This window comes from Anolis sagrei, chromosome 2 (assembly GCF_037176765.1).
Source record: "Anolis sagrei isolate rAnoSag1 chromosome 2, rAnoSag1.mat, whole genome shotgun sequence".
NCBI classification, from domain to species: Eukaryota; Metazoa; Chordata; class Lepidosauria; order Squamata; family Dactyloidae; genus Anolis; species Anolis sagrei.
This window is the reverse complement of record NC_090022.1, coordinates 26,388,878-26,409,371: the sequence shown is the minus strand read 5'-3', so window position 1 is coordinate 26,409,371 and position 20,494 is coordinate 26,388,878. Positions and strand designations below refer to the sequence as shown.

The 20,494-nt window shown below is 43.2% G+C and overlaps 1 protein-coding gene across 3 annotated transcripts in view; it reads right to left on the bottom strand.

Moving 5' to 3' along the window:
- PLXNB1 (plexin B1) overlaps window positions 1–20,494 on the bottom strand; it is a 248,373-nt gene that overhangs the window by 51,090 nt on the left and 176,789 nt on the right. For all 3 annotated transcript variants that reach the window (XM_060766551.2, XM_060766550.2, XM_060766552.2), the window contains exons 6-11: window positions 15,932–16,060; window positions 10,408–10,508; window positions 6,763–6,895; window positions 1,939–2,095; window positions 545–653; window positions 314–422 (exon numbers count right to left, since the gene is read on the bottom strand). In XM_060766551.2, the coding sequence (XP_060622534.2) occupies window positions 314–422; window positions 545–653; window positions 1,939–2,095; window positions 6,763–6,895; window positions 10,408–10,508; window positions 15,932–16,060 (738 nt within the window). The remainder of the gene's footprint in view (window positions 1–313; window positions 423–544; window positions 654–1,938; window positions 2,096–6,762; window positions 6,896–10,407; window positions 10,509–15,931; window positions 16,061–20,494) is intronic.

Below are 20,494 nucleotides of genomic sequence, written 5' to 3'. Positions count from 1 at the left end.
CAAGTGGAGCCCGAGGCACACATCTCAATTGGAAATAAAAACTTATTTATCCCGTTTTGGAAGTTTTTTGCAACAGTAAATTTGATGATGGCAGTAGCAAGAATGTCTTTGGACAGAAGGGGCAGGGTATGTGAGTGGAAGGGGGACATGAATCCAAAGCAGTAATTTTACAGACGCTTCTGCAGACCTATAGTAATGAAATGCCATGGAAGCAAGATCCGCCCCCCCCCCCCCCCCCAACCGTGCCTCCTACACTTGAATCTGTCAGGAATTCAACAGACTGAATGGCAGACATGAGCACTGACAGACACACCCTCTCATTGTAGATAATGGCTCCTTCCTCGCAGATGGCTTTATGTGTGCAGAGATGTTGATGGACACACCAGTTACAACCCCAATGGCTGCTCACACACCCCTGGCACCTGCAAATAAATACAACAGCACAGTTGTTGAGGAGGATCAACACATCAAAAAATAGCTTTGAAGCAATTGCAATGCAAGGGAAAGGGTCGAGGGGAGAGAGAGGTCTTCCTCGTAGCCTTACGGTGCCAATTTCCGCAGAAACGCCACAGCCGTGCAATCATAGAAGGAGAATGCTGTTGAAGCAATGAAAACCTCACGGAAGCGGACCACCAGCTGAATGGTTATGTGGTCTGTAATGGAAAGAAAGGAAAGGATCCTTCAAGCACTCTTCAATAGCAACACTCACACAATTTAGTTCCAGAGAATGAGAGGCAGAGAGAGACACACATAAGTGAGGAAAGTGCAGTTTCCCCATATATGGTTGAGTTACCCTCGCTAGCTATGGCTGACGAAGATGAAGCCCAGCACATTCCCAAGTTGTCAGAGAACAAGCACAGAGATAGTCAAAATACAACATTTTGTAGGAATTACATCAAAGTGGTACAGACCCTGCCAGCAGAACACATTGTGCAGTGTTTGATGCAATATATTGCAACTAATGCCATCATCCCACTAGAGAATGAATCCACTTAAAATCCGGTTTCTGCCTCCTGCAGAATTCTGGGGTGTGTAGTTTAGGGAGGAGCCTTTAACAGCCTCACTAAACTACAGACCCCAGAATTCTGCAGGAGGCAGAAACCGGATTTAAAGGAAACCTATTATTGTCTTAACTTTGGGTTGTTGTAGGGTTTTTTGGGGGGCGATATGGCCATGTTCTAGAGGCATTCTCTCCTGACATTTTGCCTGCGTCTAAATTTTATTAACAAAATAGATATTACGCTACCAGAAGTGGGACTGATCAGTCAAGTGACTGCTAATTTGTTGTTCATTCGTTCAGTTGTTTCTGACTCTTCGTGACCTCATGGACCAGCCCATGCCAGAGCTCCCTGTCGGTCGTCACCACCCCCAGCTCCTTCAAGGTCAATCCAGTCACTTCAAGGATCCCATCCATCCATCTTGCCCTTGGTCGGCCCCTCTTCCTTTTTCCTTCCATTTTTCCCTCCATTTTCCCCAGCATAATTGTGTTCCCCAAGCTTTCCTTTCTTCTCATGATGTGGCCAAAGTACTTCATCTTTGCCTCTACTATCCTTCCCTCCAATGAGCAGTCGGGCTTTATTTCCTGAAGTATGGACTGGTTGGATCTTCTCACAGTCCAAGGCACCACAGTTCAAAAGCATCTATCTTCCTTCACTCAGCCTCCCCTAAAGTCCAGCTCTCACATCCATAGGTGACTATGGGGAATACCGTTGCTTTAACTATGTGGACCTTTGTTGCCAGTGTGATGTCTCTACTCCTCACTATTTTATCGAGATTGGACATTGCTCTCCTCCCAAGAAGTAAGCATCTTCTGATTTCCTGGCTGCCGTCTGCTAATATATTGTCCATATTTTGTAAACCAGAGTTCCTGCAGAAACCTTCCTTACTTTGACAGTTAAATGCAGAGCCCAAGGTTAAATCTCTAGTCGAGCCACTCACCTGTTCCTGCTTTCAAAATTGGTGCATGGCTGGGATCTGGTGAGGGACACATGATGCCTGACCCCATCCACACCGCTGGGCTTTCATAGTCTTCAAAGAAGCATGAATACGACTCCCCATTCTGCAGGGTTGGCAAATCCGAAAGAGTCAAGAGTATCTGCCAATCAAAGAACAGAAAGATCAATAACCTGTCTTACAAAGAAATATTCACCCTTAATTAGCACCTCCCCTTTGAAAACTAGAGGACAAGGAAGGAAGATTAATTGTGCATGTGTCTGTGTGTGATAGGAGAAAATCACAAACACTTAAGGGAGCAGAATTATCAAGATAAGGATAAGCACAGTGTGTCCTTCCAAAGGTTACTGGACTGAAGCTCTCATAGGATCTCTGTGTTTGATGTCTGTTGGATAGGGCTGATATTAGAATCATAGAATCATTGAGTTGGAAGAGACCTCATGGGCCATCCAGTCCAACCCCCTGCCAAGAAGCAGGAAAATCAAGATACAAAGCACCCCTGACAGATGGCCATCCAGCCTCTGCTTAAAAGCCTCCAAAGAAAGCGCCTCCACCATTCTCTGGAGACAGACAAAAGCTTTTGGCCTCAATGAGAAACATTGCCATAGGTGAAGAACATCATGAAGCCAAGAGATGGATTATATTGGCCTGCTTTGCTGCCTCAAGATCTGGATTGCTTGCCATTATGGGCACAACCATGAATTCTGCAGTGAATCAGATTTTTTTTTTTTGTCGTGTCAGGAGCGACTTGAGAAGCTGCAAGTTGCTTCTGGTGTGAGAGAATTGGCCGTCTGCAAGGACGTTGGCCAGGGGACAGCCGGATGATTTTTTTGATTTTTTTTTATCATCCTTGTGGGAGGCTTCTCTCATGTCCCCGCATGAGGAGCTGGAGCTGATAGAGGGTGCTCATCTGCCTCTCCCCGGATTTGAACCTGCGACCTGTTAGTCTTCAGTCCTGCTGGCACAGGGGTTTAACCCACTGCGCCACCGGTGAATCAGATGATTTTGAATGATTACGTCAGGCCATAGAACCACAGAATAGTACATTTGGAAGAAATCCCAAGGGCCATGTAGTCCAACCCCATTCTGCCAGATAGGTAAACAGAATCAAATCACCCCCCAACAGATGGCCATCCGGTCTCTGCTTAAAAGCCTCCAAAGAAAGAGACTCCACCACACACTGAGGAAGCAATATATTCCACTGTTGAACAGCTTATTGTCAGGAAGTTCTTCCTCATGTTTAGGTGGAATCTGTTTTCCTGAAATTTGAATACATTGCACTGCATCTTAGTCTCTAGAGTAGCAGAAAACAAGCTTGCCCATCCTCAATGTGACAGCCTTTCAAAAATTGAAACATGTTGGGACCATCCATCTAAGACCGTGTTTCTCAACCTTCCTAATGCCACAACCCCTTAATACAGTTCCTCATGTTGTGGAGACTCCCAACCATAAAATTATTTTCTTTGCTACTTCATAACTGTAATTTTGACACTGTTATGATTTGTAATGTAAACATCTGATATGCAGGATGTATTTTCATTCACTGGAACAAATACCTGATACACCCCAATTTGAATACTGGTGGGGTTGTGGGGAGGGGGGATTGATTTTGTAATTTGAGAGTTGCAGATGCTGGGATTTATAGTTCACCTAAAATCAAAGAGCATTCTGAACTCCACCAATGAAGGAATTAAACCAAATTTGGCACACAGAACTCCCATGACCAACAGAAAATACTGGAACAGCTTGGTGAGCATTGACCTTGGTTTTTGGAGTTGTAGTTCACCTACACCCAGAGAGCACTGTGGACTCAAATAATGATGGATCTGGACCAAAGTGGGCACAAATACTCAATATCCCCAAATGTGGACACTGGTGGAGTTTGGGAAAAATAGACCTTGACATTTGGGAGTTGTAGTTGCTGGGATTTATAGTTCACCTACAATCAAAGAGCATTCTGAACCCCACCAATGATAGAATTGGGCCAAACTTCCCACAGAGAAGCCCCATGAGCTACAGAAAATACTGTGTTTTCTGGTGGTCTTTTGCGGTTCCTATGACACCCCCTTGCGAGACCCCCAGGGTTGAGAAACACTGATCTAAGAGCTGAAGCTGAACCCAAAAGAGGTCAACGTTGTAACTTAGCAGCAGTGAAAGCAACAAGGGGCTAATGACTTAGAGTCAAATGGGATTGTGGGCTTTCCAGGGATTCATTCTGATGCAGGCTAAGAAAGTGAAGCCATTTCAGATAGGGATGCAGGCACAGATGCAGGCCCTGAGAATGTAATTGCCTCTGAACCTCAAAGCCAGTCACAGGAGTTGGAATCATCCTCTCTAGATAAGGAGTCTCGCAAAGACAAATTGATGAGAAATTCTCATGGGAAAGCACCTGGTGATACTGACCTAAGCAAGGAAGCACACTCGCAGATTAGAACAGATAGCCAGCTTCATAAATCAACATGGCTTTGTGGGAAGCAGAAATTTCAGGGCAGACATAATGATTTCATCTCTGCTTATTATGAGCTCATGGGCACTCTGATTTCAGTTCAGGCAACATGGCTTTCAAGTCCAGCTAGGCCTGGGTTCTCTAGTTCTTGTTTCAAGTCTTGGTTTTAGATTTAAGTATTCTAGGAGCTCTCCATGTTCTTGTTTTGTATTCTTGCTCAAGTTTTGCTTATGGACATAACCTGCCTTTGTATTTTGGGACTATCTTTGGACTGTATTGCTTTTGGATTTATAAGAGACAATTGATTGCTGACTTTTTGGATTCTACTCCTTAGTTCCTTATCTTTGCATTTTTACTATATATCTTTTGTGTGTATTTGCAATAAACTGTTTATTTTTAGTCTGGACTCTGGTGTGATGCTATGGTCATAGGTGGCTTGAGGCCAGGGGTGGGACAGGCAATGCAATCTAACAGTAACTCAAAATATACAAGGATGTCTACTAAGGAATAGGTGTAGCAGAAGAAGGTTCGTGTTTTAGAATGACCTTGCCAGAATTGGAATACAAATTTGTAGCAACACCTGAAGTTCATACAAAGTAGTCCTCAAATGTCACTAAACTAATGTAGTTTTGCAAGGAATAATGATCAAAAATTCCTCAAATTCAATGTGAGAGACTGACAGACTGTTAGGTTATTTTTACTTGAAGTCATTGCTGCTTTAAAGGGTGTTATCAGGTAATACATTTAAAATATCATATTTTTTGCACTGCTGAAATGGTTGGGGATGAATGAACCTTGACAACACATCACTGTCTGTCAGATTTTTTTTTTTTTTACTAAACCAGGTTATCAATTGTTCTTTATCTAGAAAGGTTTATGGGCAAACTCTATCTAGGAAAGTTTATGGGCAAATTTTCTAACTTGGGGGCCCCATGGTGGGCCAGAGCCTGGTGGGTGGGCTGGGAGGGAGGGGGTTCTCCACAAGCCCTCTCCCTGCCCTTATCTCCCCTTCCTCTTCCCTTTTGGAGGCAGGAAGTGAAGGAAAAAAACAGGAAATGTTTGGATCCCAAAAGGAATGGCCTTGGTCAGGATGAGATGGTGGACATGAGATAAAAAAGTGTATCCATTAGGTCTCCATAGGCCTCCACTTAGGTAAGCAAATATGCCATTGCTTCTATTCATCCTACAGCTGGAAGAGACCCCCTTCTTGCCATGCAGGAGGACACAATCAAAGCACTCCCAATAGGCAACCTCTACGGAAAAGCCTCCAGAGAAGGAGACTTCACCACACCCAAGGCAGCCTACACTATTATCCAGGAAGTTCTTCCTAATCTTTTCAGTCAAATCTCTTTCCCTGATATTTGAAACCATTGCTCCCTTGTGCCCTGGTCTCTAGAATAGCAGAAAGTCACACCCCCCCTGCCCCCGCCTCTCAATGGAACAACCTTTTAAATCTTGAAACCTTTTCTTCTCCCAGCTAAACATCCTCTAAGAGAAAAGGAGGAAGGAAAAAGAGGGAGGGAGGAAAGAGAGAAGGAAGGAAAGACAAAAGGGAAGGAAGGAAGGAAGGAAGGAAGGAAGGAAGGAAGGAAGGAAGGAAGGAAGGAAGGAGAAAGAGGGAGAGAGGGAAGAAGGGAGAGAATGAAGGAAGAAGGAAAGGGTGGAAGGGAGGAAGGGAAGGAGGAAGGAAAGAGAGAAGGAAGGAAGGATAGGATGGTATGAGAGAGGAGGGCCTGAGAAAAGAGCCCAAGGGTCCGCTTCTGGTCCCCAGGCCTGGGTTGCCCATACCTGATCTATGCTTATGGATTGGATTACAATGTGATTTTCTCACCATTTTAAAACTCAGTAAAAACCTTTTTTTGTTTCCTAAAGCCCTTAGAATTCTAGTTTTATTTATTTATATTCTCAGAATTTAGCTTAATCAGTATTTGCAAAGCTAGACTATTTCATTTCCGTCGCCATATTCTCCTTTTACTTAAATTGTACTTGACTGACAGAGATGTGTCTTTTTATCATGTTATTTTCATTCAGCACCACACACAGCAATGGTGCTAATTTAAATAAAAGGAATCTTGACACCTGCACGCCTAACCTTATGCTTGTCTCCTTTCCTTCTTCAAGGGAATTCTCCAAAACGTTTCCAGCCCTTCAACTTTGATCAACTCCGTATAACAGAAAAGGGGTTGACAGCCAGAAGTGTGAATGTTCTCTCTTCACAAATGGGAAGCATGAAAAACCCCAAGTGATGGGCAAGTCAGTCACACTTCTGCTGTCCCCAGAGGGCAAATAGCAGCTGCTCCGCTGCTCCTGCAAGACAATTTCTCAGCCTTCAAAGCGGGATTTCACACATTGCTATAGCTTACATTTTTCTGTACTTCTCGGCTGATGCTGGCGGGGGTCACTGACTGGACGGACAGACACTGTTGGGTTGAGTTGAAGCCCCAGAGCCACTGCTCACTCACTTGGAACCTGAAGCATTCAGAGCGACGGCTGCATCTGGAGAGAAACACACACGGGAAAGAAAGTGAACGGCTGTTATCACCTGAACGTGATCAAAAAGAAAGTCCTGTAGTTGGAGGAATGCTGTAAGCGCCGACTGGACCATGCCTATTGCATTACTACACTTTTTTCCCAGGATGGAAGTACTAGGCTCTAAATATTATCCAAGTAATCTTCCAGGGCATAGTTTGCATTGCTCCCGCTATTAGCCCTAGCTTCTGCCAACCTAGCAGTTCAAAATCATGCAATGTACGGTAAGTAGATAGGTACCACCTCGACGGGAATGTAAAAGGCGCTCATGCAGCCATGCCAGCAACATGATCAGAGGGTCTACACACAATAGGCTCCTTGGCATGGAAAATGGAACAAAAGCACCTCCCCATGGCCAGAGTTGAGCATCACTTCCAGATGCTGGAAATGGAAAGGGAAACCTTTGCCTTTTTGTGTGTTGTATGTCATTATTGTTCACTGTATAAAAGTCATTGAATATTTGCATGTATTTCTGTATACTGTAATCTGCTCTGAGTCCCCTTGTAGAGATAGAGTAGAATATAAATAAAGTGTATTATTATTGTTATTATTATTATACTCTCAGGGTAGCGCACATGGGCTTCCAGTGAAGAGACAAAACTAGGAGTACTCCTAAACTATCAACCTGCTCCTTCACAATTGACCTAGAAAGCACCAGTTCAAACCCTCTGACTACTAGGGATTCAGCTGTAGTTCATTGGTTCTTACCCAATCTATTAAACTGTATAAGTGTCGTTTGTGTGGTTTCTGGGCTGTATGGTTATGTTCTAGCAGCATTTTCTCCTGATGTTTCACCAGCATCTGTGGCTAGCATCTTTAGAAGATCCTCCAAAGATGCCAGCCATAGATGCAGGTGGATTGTCAGGAGAAAATGCTGCTATAATAATAAGAACTTTATTTTTATATCCCGCCACCATCTCCCCAAAGGGACTTGGGGCAGCTTACATGGGGACCAAGCCCAGCATAAACAAAACTCAATTTAAAAACATAATAATATAGAAACAATCTAAATAAACAATTTAAACCAGCAAGGTATAAAAACATCATAGAATGTATCAAAACCAGCCTCAACCACCAGAAACCAGAGTATTGTGGGCAAAATCAGATTAGAGATGGCAGGGCAAGGACTTGTGCAAAACGCAGACTACGGGGCTGGGGTAAAGTGCTGGATAAACATGGTCTAAACTCTCATCTCTCAGAAATAGTCTGTTTCTTCCAAAATGTTTGAAATTGTCCAGTCGCTGGATACAGAAGTATTTCTTTTCAAACGGGCAGCAGTATCCCTAAGGCGGTAGTCCTCACATAATTCTGGATCCAGGCATGGAAAACTTTTTTTTTTTGGCTGATGTATGTGACAAAAGGAAACAAAGTTTCTAGGGAACATGTTTTTTCTTTTGCTGTTACAAACTCTGTTCAATGAATTGACTCATCATTGCAAAGTTCCAAGTAGAGGTTGTTACCACTGAGTGATGAGTAGGGACCTTAAGTGACCTTAAGTGGCAGGGAGGAAGTCTTTAATTTGCTCTTTCTCAATTAGAGAAGAGACCTCCGGCCAACCTCTATTAAGAAGAATCAAATTGAGAATTTAAAAAAGCTTCATAATTTGCTTCCTGTATAAAATGTTCTGTGTATACACAAGACTCCCACACACGAGAGCAAGCGTGGGCAACAAAAAGCAGGATGAGATACATCGACCTCCCCTGAATCCCCTTTTGAAGAAGTATTGTCAACCAAACTCCAACTGTGTGAGAACAGAACTGTGTCATGATACAGAGTTGTTCTGGTACTACTGGTTGAAAACAAACATGTTGGTATTTACTATTTATTTATCGTGTCAGGAGCAAACCAAACAGTTGTATTGCATTTTTAACTAACAAACAAACAAACCACAAAGTTTGCAAGCTTGGTAGTTGATTAGATGTCCTTTGACCAGTAGCTGGCCACTTGGATTGCCTCTGGTGTTGCTAGTATTTACTGAAGAACATTGTTATTAGGGACTAGCCGTCCCCTGCCACGCATTGCTGTGGGCCAGTCTGTGCATATGTGTTTTGTGTGTGTATATATGTGTATGTGTGTGTGTATATATTTGTGTATAAGTATATATATGTGGTTATGCGTATGTGTTGTATTTTTTATTTTTTATTTGCTTTTAAAGTCTCTTCTGCTGTGTTTAACAGTGTTTCTATGAGTGATGGTCACTCTTTGGCCTGATAGGTGTATTGTGTCCAAATTTGGTGTCAATTCGTCCAGTGGTTTTTGAGTTATGTTAATCCCACAAATGAACATCACATTTTTATTTATAGAGAAGATGATGCACAAGAACACTATCATTTCCAACAACACTGGAGAAAAAGTCATTCTTTCTGCAACAGTTAATAAGACTTTGCTTCTAACAGTGAGGCAGAATCATCTTCATACAGAGAAACTAACCAGTGCCTTTTACTCCTTTCCCTTTATATGTATCCCCTGGGCAAATGTAAGATTAAGAATACCTCTGATCTTTTTTAAGGATGAGGGCTACGAAGTGGGAAAATAACAGTAGTAGTACTACTACTAGGGGCTGTGGTGGTGCAATGGGTTAAACCCTTGTGCTGCCGAACTGCCGGCCTAAAGGCTGGTAGTTTGAATCCGTGGGACAGGGTGAGCTCCCACTGTCAGCCCTAGCTCCTGCCAATCTAGCAGTTCGAAAACATGCAAGTGTGAGTAGATAAATAGGTGCTGCTTCAGCAGGAAAGGTGTAAGACGCTCCAAGCATCATGCCAGCCATATGACCAGAAGGTGACAACACAGGCTCCTCAGCTTGGAAATGGAGAACATCACCTCCCCCAGTGTCAGAGATGAATATTGCCTCCAAAGCCAGAAAAGAAAGGAAAAGCCTTTGCCTTTGTTTATGTTTGTGTGTCTCATTGTGTTGTAACAAGGCACTGCATGTTTGCTGGTATCCGTTTATACTATAATCTGCTTGGAGTCCTCACGGGGAGAAGGGCGATATATAAATAATGTGATAATAATAATAATAATAATAATAATAATAATGGCTGAATATCCGTTATCCAAAAATACTTGAAATCTAAAATATTTTGGATTTCAGATTATTTCATATTTTGGAAGACCTGTATTTCCTATACATGCAGAATGAGGTGTCCTAGATATGGGAACTATGCCTAAATACAAATGTTTCATATAAACTTTATGCACATAACTTGAAAGTTATTTTATACACCATATTTTTAATAATGTTGTGTGTGAAACAAAGTTTGTGTACATTAACCACCAGAAAACAAAGTTGTCACTATCTCAGCTACCTGAAAAACAATTGTGGTTTTTGGAGTATTTTTCATTTCAGAATTCCAGATAAGGGGAGCTCAGCCCAATACAATAGCCACTGCATATCTTGGGTCCGGTTTGGGGGCTACAAGGGGTGTCCATAGCTAGGAAAACATGTCAGCGCACCATGATGTATCAAAACGGGTTCTTACTTTCCTTGGAGAACACACCAACCACAATATGGATCCCTCAGTGCCAAACATGACTCGCAGTCAGAGTACAGAGAACATTCGAATATGGGGATTTTGGATACCTGCAAAAAGAGATAAAGAAATAGCTGGTCATATGGAAGCCAAAGATAGCCACATTTCTTTCACATTATGTGAAACCTCTATTGTTATGAGTGATTCCCACGATTCATATTTATGTGTGTCATGTGAAATGCTCCATACAATCATGCAACCCTGATGTTTGATACACAGTGCATTATTCATTAGTAGTATCATACTCAGAAGGTGTGGGGCATGATCCACATTTTTACCAGCTAAGGAAACCCATGCTACAGAATCCTGGAATTTGTAGTTTGTTTGTTTGTTTGTTTGTTTTCCAGGCCAGGAGCGGCTTGTGGTGTGAGAGAATTGGCCGTCTGCAAGGATGTTGCCCAGGGGACACCCAGATGTTTTTTTGATGTTTTACCATCCTTATAGGAGGCTTCTCTCATGTCCCAGCATGTGGAGTTGGAGCTGATAAAGGGAGCTCATCCGCACTCTCCCCGGATTCGAACCTAAAGTGGGTTTAACCACTGTGCCACCAGGGGCTCCTTTGGTGAAGTTTGGTGAAGCACCAACATTCTTTGGCAGTGAAGGTCAAATACCTTGTAAAACTATAACTCCCATGATTCCATAGCATTGAGCCATGGATGTTAAAATGGTGTCAAACTGCATTTATTCTACAGTGCAGATGAACCTTAAAATGACATCACTTTCCAGAGATGTAGCAAACTTGGGGAAAGTTCAAGGTTTGCAGAAGTACTAAGAAATGAATAAATGCTAAGACGGAGGAATTTGTGACCTCAGAACCTCTGAGGATGCCTGCCATAGATGCAGGTGAAACATCAGGAGAGAATGCTTCTAGAACATGGCCATACAGCCCCAAAAAACCTACAACAACCCAGTGATTCTGGCCATGAAAGCCTTCAACAATACATTGTGAGGTCTGCTGGAAACTAGGCAAGTGAGGTTTGTATATCTGTGGAATGTCCAGGGTGGGAGAAAAAATCCTTGTCTGCTTGGGGCAAGTGTGAATGTTTCAATTGGCCACCTTGATTAGAATTTAGTGGCTTTGTAGCTTCAAAGTCTGGCTAATTGCTGTCTGGGTGGTCCTTTGTTGGGAGGTGTTAGCTGGTCCCGATTGATTCATGATTCACTTGTTCTCTTATTTTATTTACTTAATTTACTTAATTTTAAATTCCAATATAGAGACTCGAGGGACATGGGAATTGGGTGATTGTCATTTACAGCTTTGAAAAGTACATTTCTTTCAAAAGTTACCTGTTCGCATTTTTCAAAAATGGATGACCCAAATATTTTTGATATACAGTATTGAACCAACAGATGTGTTGGCTAGACACACAAGTCTTGGTTGAAACAGTAAGGAATAAACCCAACTCTGATCAGCCTCTGATAAGGAAACGTCCAAAGAGCAGGAAATTTTGAAAGTCTGGCAATGTTGGAGGGGAAATGACTGGCAGAGCAATGTTGGGGATACCGGTGTGGGAGGAGAGTCGCTAAGATGGAAGTATTTGTTGTGGCCTCTGAAATTCCCAGCTGGCTTAGTCAGGGCATGGTCACATGGAAAGAAGCCCGGTGCAGAGCTCATAAAGAAACGACAGTGATAAACGACATTAGGCTGGGAGAGATGGGGAGATAGCCGGGGCTGTGGTGCGGTGCCCGACCAAGCTCTTTGTCTTATTGGACATTTCCCATCTGCTGGATCTTTTTCCTCCCAGCCAGCCGTCTGCTTTTCGTCAGGCTTTCTTAATTGTCTGAACCATTTTTATGATTGAGGAACCATCTAGTAAGATAAAACATACACAACCCAAAGCAACCCAGGCCCCAGCCTATTTTATATGCATTTACAGTACTTCCCGGTGGCTGGCTTGCATATAAACATAAGGTAGTGTATCAAGTGTTTCCTATTTTGTTCATTTCCAAGGTGGCAGCCCTTTTAGACTGTGCCAGGAAAAAATATTTATTAATCTTAAATTGATAGCTGTGTTCGTCTTTTTCAACATACAAAGGAATCCTGCAGCATCTATACACATAATAAAAGTGAAAAAATGTATGTGTGTGTGTGGCAAGGGTGTCCACTTACACAGACAAGCGCCTGCCTCCACAAATAGCTATAGCTCCCACCTCTCAGGAGACACCAATGGCCCTCCCTCCAATGACATTACAGGTTATAGTGAGAACCATGAACATATACAAGAGCCCTGTCAATGTCCTCCACCAACACAATCCTGCCCACCACCCAAGGGAAGACTTTCATATGGGGAAAATTCCATCCTAGATTTTAAGTGTTTCCTCCACCACAGACATCCCAGTGTTTCTGACTCTATCCATTGGTGTGGAATTTGCATGACACTGCCCACTGCCTCTACCTTAACCCTTTTCTATTCTTTTCTATGGCACACAGCAAACAGAAGAATTGATCAGCAACTGAATATACTAGAGAGGTTTGAGGAGAATTCACCATAATTTATAGGAGTTGAAGGTACTGGGATGTATCATTTACCTGCAATCTAAGAGCCGTAGCAAACTACTGGAAGCGAGAGCGAGCTTGTGCTCGAACTCGCTCCGAAGCCCCGCCTTTTTTCCCCCGAGGCTGCTCTCTCTCTTGCTAGTGTGCATGTTTTCCCTTGCTAGGGAAGCGATGTGAGTGTACTCTCGCAGTTGGCAGAAGTCAACTGTGAGCGTACGCTCGCATCCCTGCCCTCTGCAATGGAAAACAGGCACGCTAGCAAGAGAGAGAGCAGCCTCGGGGGGAAAAAGGCGGGGCTTCGGAGCAAGCCTGAGCGCAAGCTTCCTGTAGTTTGCTGCGGCACGAGCGTATGCTCGCAACGCTACCCTAGCAAAGGGAAATAGGCGGAGAAAGAGGCGGAGCATCGCTCGTGCTGGCTTAGTTTGCTCTCGCAAAATTCTAGTTTGCTATGGCTCTAAGAGCACTCTGAACTCCATCAATGATGGACTTGGAGCTAACTTGGCACACAGAACTCCCATGGCCAACAAAACATACTGGAAGTCTTTATAGAAATTTATAGGAATTGTAGTTCACCTATATTCAGAGTGCACCATGAACCCAAATTATGATGGATCTGGACCAAACTTGGCATGCATACTCAATATGCCCAAATCTGAATACTTGTGGGTTTTGAGGGGAATTGGCCTGGGCATTTTGGAGTTGTAGGTACTGGGATTTATACTTCACTGCAATCAATGAGCACTCTGAACTCCATCAAAGATGGAATTGGACCAACTTGGCACACATACCTTATATGTTGAAATTTGATTAATGGAAATTTGATTTGGGGGGAACGGACTTTCCTTTCTGGAAGTTGTAATTCATCCACAACCAGAGAAACTGTGACCTCCATCGATGATGGACCTGGACCAAACTTGGCACACAGAACTCCCATGACTAACTCAACTTACTGGAGGGGTTTGAGGAGACTGACTCACCATAATGGGAGTTGCAGTTTACCCTACAGCCAAAGAGCACACTGAACCCCATCAATGATGCATCTAGGTCAAACTTGCCCAACATAACAAACCTTAAGTACTGATGCTGTTTTTTGGGGGGTTAACCTGGCATTATGTGAGTTGTAGTTCACCCAAGCTAGTATGTATATATTTTCTTTGAGACTAGCTGAGAAAAAAGAATTTCTAGCATATTCTTCAACAAAGGCATCTGATAACATGGCCTGGAAACTTATGCTCAAAATGTCTATTTCTCAGTTCACCTCAAAGCTGCTAGAGGAAAGTTATTCTCCTTCGCCATAAAGTACCTTCTAAAGCAATTCTGTACTTCACTCCCTGAAAATCTCCAATGCAGCCACTTAAGCTGGAGTGGAGTGACAAAATCTGGGAAATTCTGATCATTTGCAGCTCATTCATCATATGCAACAGCAGGACAATCTCCTATCTTTCATTACAAAGTGATTTTCTCTTTCAGCTGTTTTAATCTAACTGCCCATCATCAATATACTAAACATGACAAACTGCATGTTTATTTTTAAAGTTTTTTTTATCTTTCTCTTACATTTTTGCTTGATTTTGTACCATTGTGTTTTTAATTTTATGTCACAGTGGGGGGAAATCTCTGAGAAAAACCCTTTAAGGCTGCAAATGTATTAATTATTATCCTCCTTGAATTTGTGGACTTCAATGGTTCAAGATCACTTTGAGATACAAGCATGGTTTCCTCAGCATAGTTGTCTTTCTTTATTGATATGGATTTCCATCTTGCTTTACACCAAAGATTAATAGATGTCTCCAACACTGAGTGTTACATTCATCTCTCTTTGTGTAAAACAAAGAGAGAAATCCATCAAAAAGGGAGAAGGATTAAAGGAGACTAGATACAGGGACTAAAGGGTACTCCTGGATGCCCCAAGGTCATGTGGCCAGCATGACTGCATGGAGTGCCATTACCTTCCCGGTGAAGCGGTACCTATTGATCTACTCACATTTACATATTTTTGAACTGCTGGGTTGGCAGAAGCTGGGGCTGACAGTGGGAGCTCAGCCTGCTCCCCAGATTCGGTCAGCAAGTTCAGCAGTTCAGAGGTTCAACCCACTGCACCACTGGGTACCAAATGTGGAGGACATACAAGTATCAAAATGGGAAAGGTTCACCTGTGAACTTGCCTTGAATCTTTTACTTGCTGAGCCAGGACGATTACCAGCTTAAGCTACCAAGGCAATAGGCAGTCTCAACATATCCTGCTACCTGAGGCCCCTTCTACACTGCTATATAAAATCCAGACTGTCTGCTTTGAACTGGGTTATGTGGCAGTGTAGAAGGGACCTGAGATAAAAGACAAGAGGGAACTACTTTCTTCCCTTCCACAAAACTATGGGTAATAGAACTGCATCTTCCATAAGACCCAACAGAAAAGTTGCTTTAAGAAGAAAGCAGAAGTTGTAGTACATACACATCTGTGTCCTCCAAGAGATTATAATAAACAGAAGGCTCAAGGAATGACTCAGAGGATTGAGGCACCATCTACACTGTCATATAATGCAGTTTATATGGTCAGTGTAGACCAGGCATGGGCAAACTTTGGCCCTCCAGGTGTTTTGGACTTCAACTCCCACAATTTCTAACAGCCTACTGGCTGTTGAACTGCATTATATAAGTCTATACTGGGCATATAACGCAGTTTCAGCCCTGTGTGTCAGTTCACATCCACAACAAAAATAAACTTTCATCTGCATCCATCACATGTTCATATGTATATATGTATATATTTTGATGCCACAAATTCCTTTAATATGGGCAATTTTGTGATGGGCGTGTTTGTTGGAAACACAGCTCCGAGGTGTGTGGGGACTCATTTCTAACCATGTACAAACCATTGCAAGGACAGATGTATTCTGCAATGCTAAACCATCTTCCCCATCTGTATTAATGAGTGTTGTGGTGCTGGGCAAGCAGGACTGTTATCTGTGTCCTCACCATAGACTGAGTCAAGACATACAGATGCTCCTTGGGCTGGTCGAAAAGGAGGTCTCCATTCACAGCACTGTTGGGCTGGATCACCTGAGACGCATAGAGGTGAGCGTCTCCCATTGCTCCCAGGTAGGCCTGAAAGGAAGCAAACCAGAAAAGGCAAAAATATTTAGAGGAATATGGGGAGCGAGCAATACAGACTCAATCAGTTTGAGATCCTCATTTCATCTTTTAGTAATAAAAGAGATTGGTTTCTGTACCTTGATGAAAATGATTCCATAAATGTATTACAGTAGGCCCTCCACTTTCAAAGGGGTTAGGGGTGCATGTGAAAATGAGAATACTGTGAATAGCAACAACAACAACAACAACAACAACACTTTTTTGAGATCTGAGAGAATAGCTTCCTAGGAATAGCTTCTCTGAGTTAAAGTTCTACAACAAGCGTGGGCAAACTTCAGTCCTGGCTGAGGGGGGAAAGGAAGGGGCCTGAGGCTGTTACGAATTGTGGGAGTTGGAGTCCAAAACACCTGGAGGACCAAAGTTTGCCCATGCCTGTTCTACAACATCTGGGCTTTATGATCTGATCTGTCAGCAAACTTGTTTTCATTTTGGAAGAAGACCACTAGGTGGTGCCATCAACAAATGGTTGAAGAAGAAAACAACCCTATATATTCCTTCATGTTAACAAAGCATGCATCCTCACTGTAACATTAATGCAGTTTTACGCCAGTTTAACTGCCAATGGTATGGAATTATGGGAGTTGGAGTTTTACAAGATCTTTATCCCTCTTGGACAAAGTGTGCTAAGGCCTTGCCAAATCACAAATTGCAGGATTTTGTAGCATTGAGACTAAGGGCCCATCTACACAGCCCAATATTCTAGAACAGGCATGGGCAAACTAAGGCTCGGGGGTTAGATGTGGCCCTTTGGGGGCTTATCTTAGGCCCTCCTCTTTTTCCCTGTCCTCTCGGCAAAAGGACATGGTGGCCTGCTGCATCATTATGAAGAAAGGACAGGAGAGGAAGGCACAAAGAAGCTGCGAGTCCTCTGGAGCTCTGTCAGCCAATGCATGTCTTGCCATCCTCCTGGCATAAGGACGGTGTGAGCAGAAAGCATGTAGTGGCTAAGAGCCCTCCAGAGTGCTCTTGGACATCGTCTGCATCGTCCTCCTCCCAGCATAACGCCAAGAGGGCTGCCCAAAGATCAAGGAAGGAGGATCGGGGAGGAGAATTGAGGCAGTCGCCACATGGTCCCATTTTCCTCCGGGCGTAAGGATGAGGCGAGCGGCCTCACCCTTATGCCAGGAGGACAACCTGAGGATGACCTGGGCCCTGCTCTGCCCTGCCCTCTCCTGGCCCATCCCATCCAGCACTTGCCCAGCTGACCTCTCTCCCAGCCTGGCACAGCCCGGCCATCTTGACCAGGCCCACAATGCGGCCTCAAGGCAAAAAAAATTGCCCATGCCTGTTCTATAATATCAAGGCAGAAAATGCCACAATATTGGCTTTGAAGTGGGCTATCTGAGTCCACACTCAGATAATGTGGGATTTTCTGTCTTGATATTCTGGGATATAGGGTGGTGTGGAAGAGCCCATAGTGATTAAAGTAGTGTCCAATTACATTAATTCTACAGTGCAGATGCACCCCAAAATTACTTGATGTCGGGAAGCCACAGAAACTGCAGTGGTGCAAACTGATAAAGAGTCAGGCCAGGAAACAGTGTGAATGATGGGGACAGACTGGTCTAGAAACTAGCAAACTGAAGTAAGGGTTCAGTTCCAAACAGGAGGGGATGGGGAGTCCACTTCAGAGGAGCAATACATGTTATCTCCATATTTGAAAACGAAAATGAGAATCTACCAAATAACAACCTTATATCATTCTGGCATGTGCTGCAAGGATGGAGATAGTGGAAGTATGGGGGGAAACTAGAGCATCTATTGATACGGAATATGGGCCATAGCTTTATCTGAAAAATTAGCATACAAAGTAAGATTACAGAGTGGAGAAATAAAAGAGAATTTGTTCAAGATTATTTGGAAACCATTTATTAGTTATATGAGTCAGAGCAATTGCAGATTGAAACCATTGTTAGATCAACTGAGATTGTGGATTAAAGGCCACGGGGAAGATAAGACTATTATTAATAAAAATAGACAATTAAGTAGAGGAGAAATTATTCATAAGATGATTGACATGGAAGCATTTTTTATAAGTCTATGATTGGGGAGGGGAAGAAGGGTGGATGAGAGAAAAGCAAGATTTTAGAGGATGAATTATTGTTGTACTATTATACGAAGGTGGGTCAAAACGTTTTGCCTCCTGTGTCATAAAAACATTATGAATGAACATATAGCAGCAGAAGTTGCTATAGATCATAGCCTGGACTGTCCTCTACACAAAACTACCATTCAACATAGTCACTATCAAGTTGTACACATTTGCGCCATTGTTTAATCCAGGCATCAAAACCATTTTGGAAAAATTCAGGGTTTTGCTTCGTGACTCATGATTTGAAAGCTTGTGGATTTCAATGGCTTCTCTGTGTAGTCTGACATGGTGGTTGCTGGTGTGGTCCAGCATTTCTGTGTTCTCAAATAATATGCTGTGTCAGGTGCTCTGCTATGGCTGACTTCTCTGGTTGAAGTAGTCTGCAGTGCCTTTCATGTTCCTTGATTCATGGTTGGGCAATGCTGCGTTTGGTGGTCCCTATGTAGACTTGTCCACAGCTGCATGGTATACACCATGGCCCCACCCCAGCCATTCCACAGATATATAAACCCATTGTCCTAATTTCAACAGACCTCACTACCTCTGAGGATGCTTGCCATAGATGCAGGCGAAACGTCAGGAGAAATGCCTCTAGAACATGGCCCTATAGCCCGAAAAAACCCACAAGAACCTAGTGATTCCAGCCATGAAAGCCTTCGACAATACATTGATCCCTGGGTTCCTCAATTATTTGAAGGAAGAGTACAAGCAGTCCCCAAGTTACAAAAGTCTGACTTCATAGTTAAGAACAGGGGTGAGACAACAGGAAATCTACCTCTCGGATGGGAAAGTCACTCTTGTAAGGCTTATTATGGGGAAAAGCTGTCTCAACTGAAGTTTTATCACCAGTCCTTGGTTCTTCATCAAGCCATTTTTTTCAAAATTCAATTATCCCAGGGATAGAAAGTGAGGTGAAATCTTCTGAACAGGGGCACAGACAGCAAAACAAACACCACAGGGGTGTTAAGTCTTTCCTACAATATCCAAAGGGGCCACGATGGCACAACGGGTTAAACCGCTAAGCTGTAGAACTTGCTGACTAGAAGGTTGGCAGTTTGAATCCACGAACAGGGTGAGCTCCCGTTGTTAGACTCAGCTTCTGCCAACCTAGTAGTTTGAAAACATACAAATATGAGTAGACCAATAGGCAGGAAGGTAACGGCGCTCAATGCAGTCATGCCGACCACATGAGTTAGTAGGTGTCTACAGACAACGCTGGCTCTTCAGCTTAGAAATGGAGATGAACACGACCCCCAGAGTCGGACTCGACTAGACTTTGTGTCAAAAGGAAACCAAAGCTAGAATGTGTGTGTGTGTGTGTGTGTGTGTACGTATATAGATGAAGTTACACTTTAAAAATGAGCCTGTTCCAAATGACATATGAATTCAACTTAAGAACAAACCTACAGAACTTATCTTGTTCATACCTTGGAGACTGACTATATTCTCTCAGATTCTCAGAAGGGTAATGGCAAAATCTCTTCTGAAACAATCTTGCCAAGAACACCTTGTGGTAGGATTACCTTTGGGATTGTGGCGCAGCTGGCTGAGTGTCAGCTGCATTAAGATCACTCTGACCAAAAGGTCATGAGTTCGAAGCCAGCCCGGGCTGGAGTGGGTGTCCAACCATTGTGTAGCCCGTTGTCGACCTTTGCAACCCGAAAGACAGTTGCATCTGTCAAGTAGGAAAATAAGGTACCACCTTGTGTGGGAGGCTAAATTTAACTAATTTATGAGGCCATAAAGAAAAAAGACTCCGGGGAATGTGGAATGCGGAAGAACTTCATCGGTGTCGTTGATGGACGATGAAAAGCAGCAGCTCCCCTGGCGGCCAGAAAAAAGTTAAATAGCCTTGGTGTATTTGTCTGTTAAATGTTGTTTGTCAAACTGGCATTGAATGTTTGCCATATATGTGTTTACTGTAATCCGCCCTGAGTCCCCTGCGGGGTGAGAAGGGCGGAATATAAGAACTGTAAATAAATAATAATAAATCAATAAAATAAATAAATACGATACAATTTGAAGGCATACAACAAACTAGAGCTGGATCCCAAGTTCCACTTCAAGTTCTAGCTCTAGCTGCCGCAAATACACATAGTGAGGCGAAGCCTCAAAGGTCACATCAGGTTATTCAGTAGGATTTCCAGGGATCAGTGGGTGTGTGGGTGGGAGTGGGCTGCTGAGAGCCTTACATAATTCTTCACCTGTCCGGCTGGGATCAGCAGATTGAATTATGTCAAATAGTCAGATGCTTGTACCGTCACTTGTTTGTTATCATTTGACTTTTTCCCCTT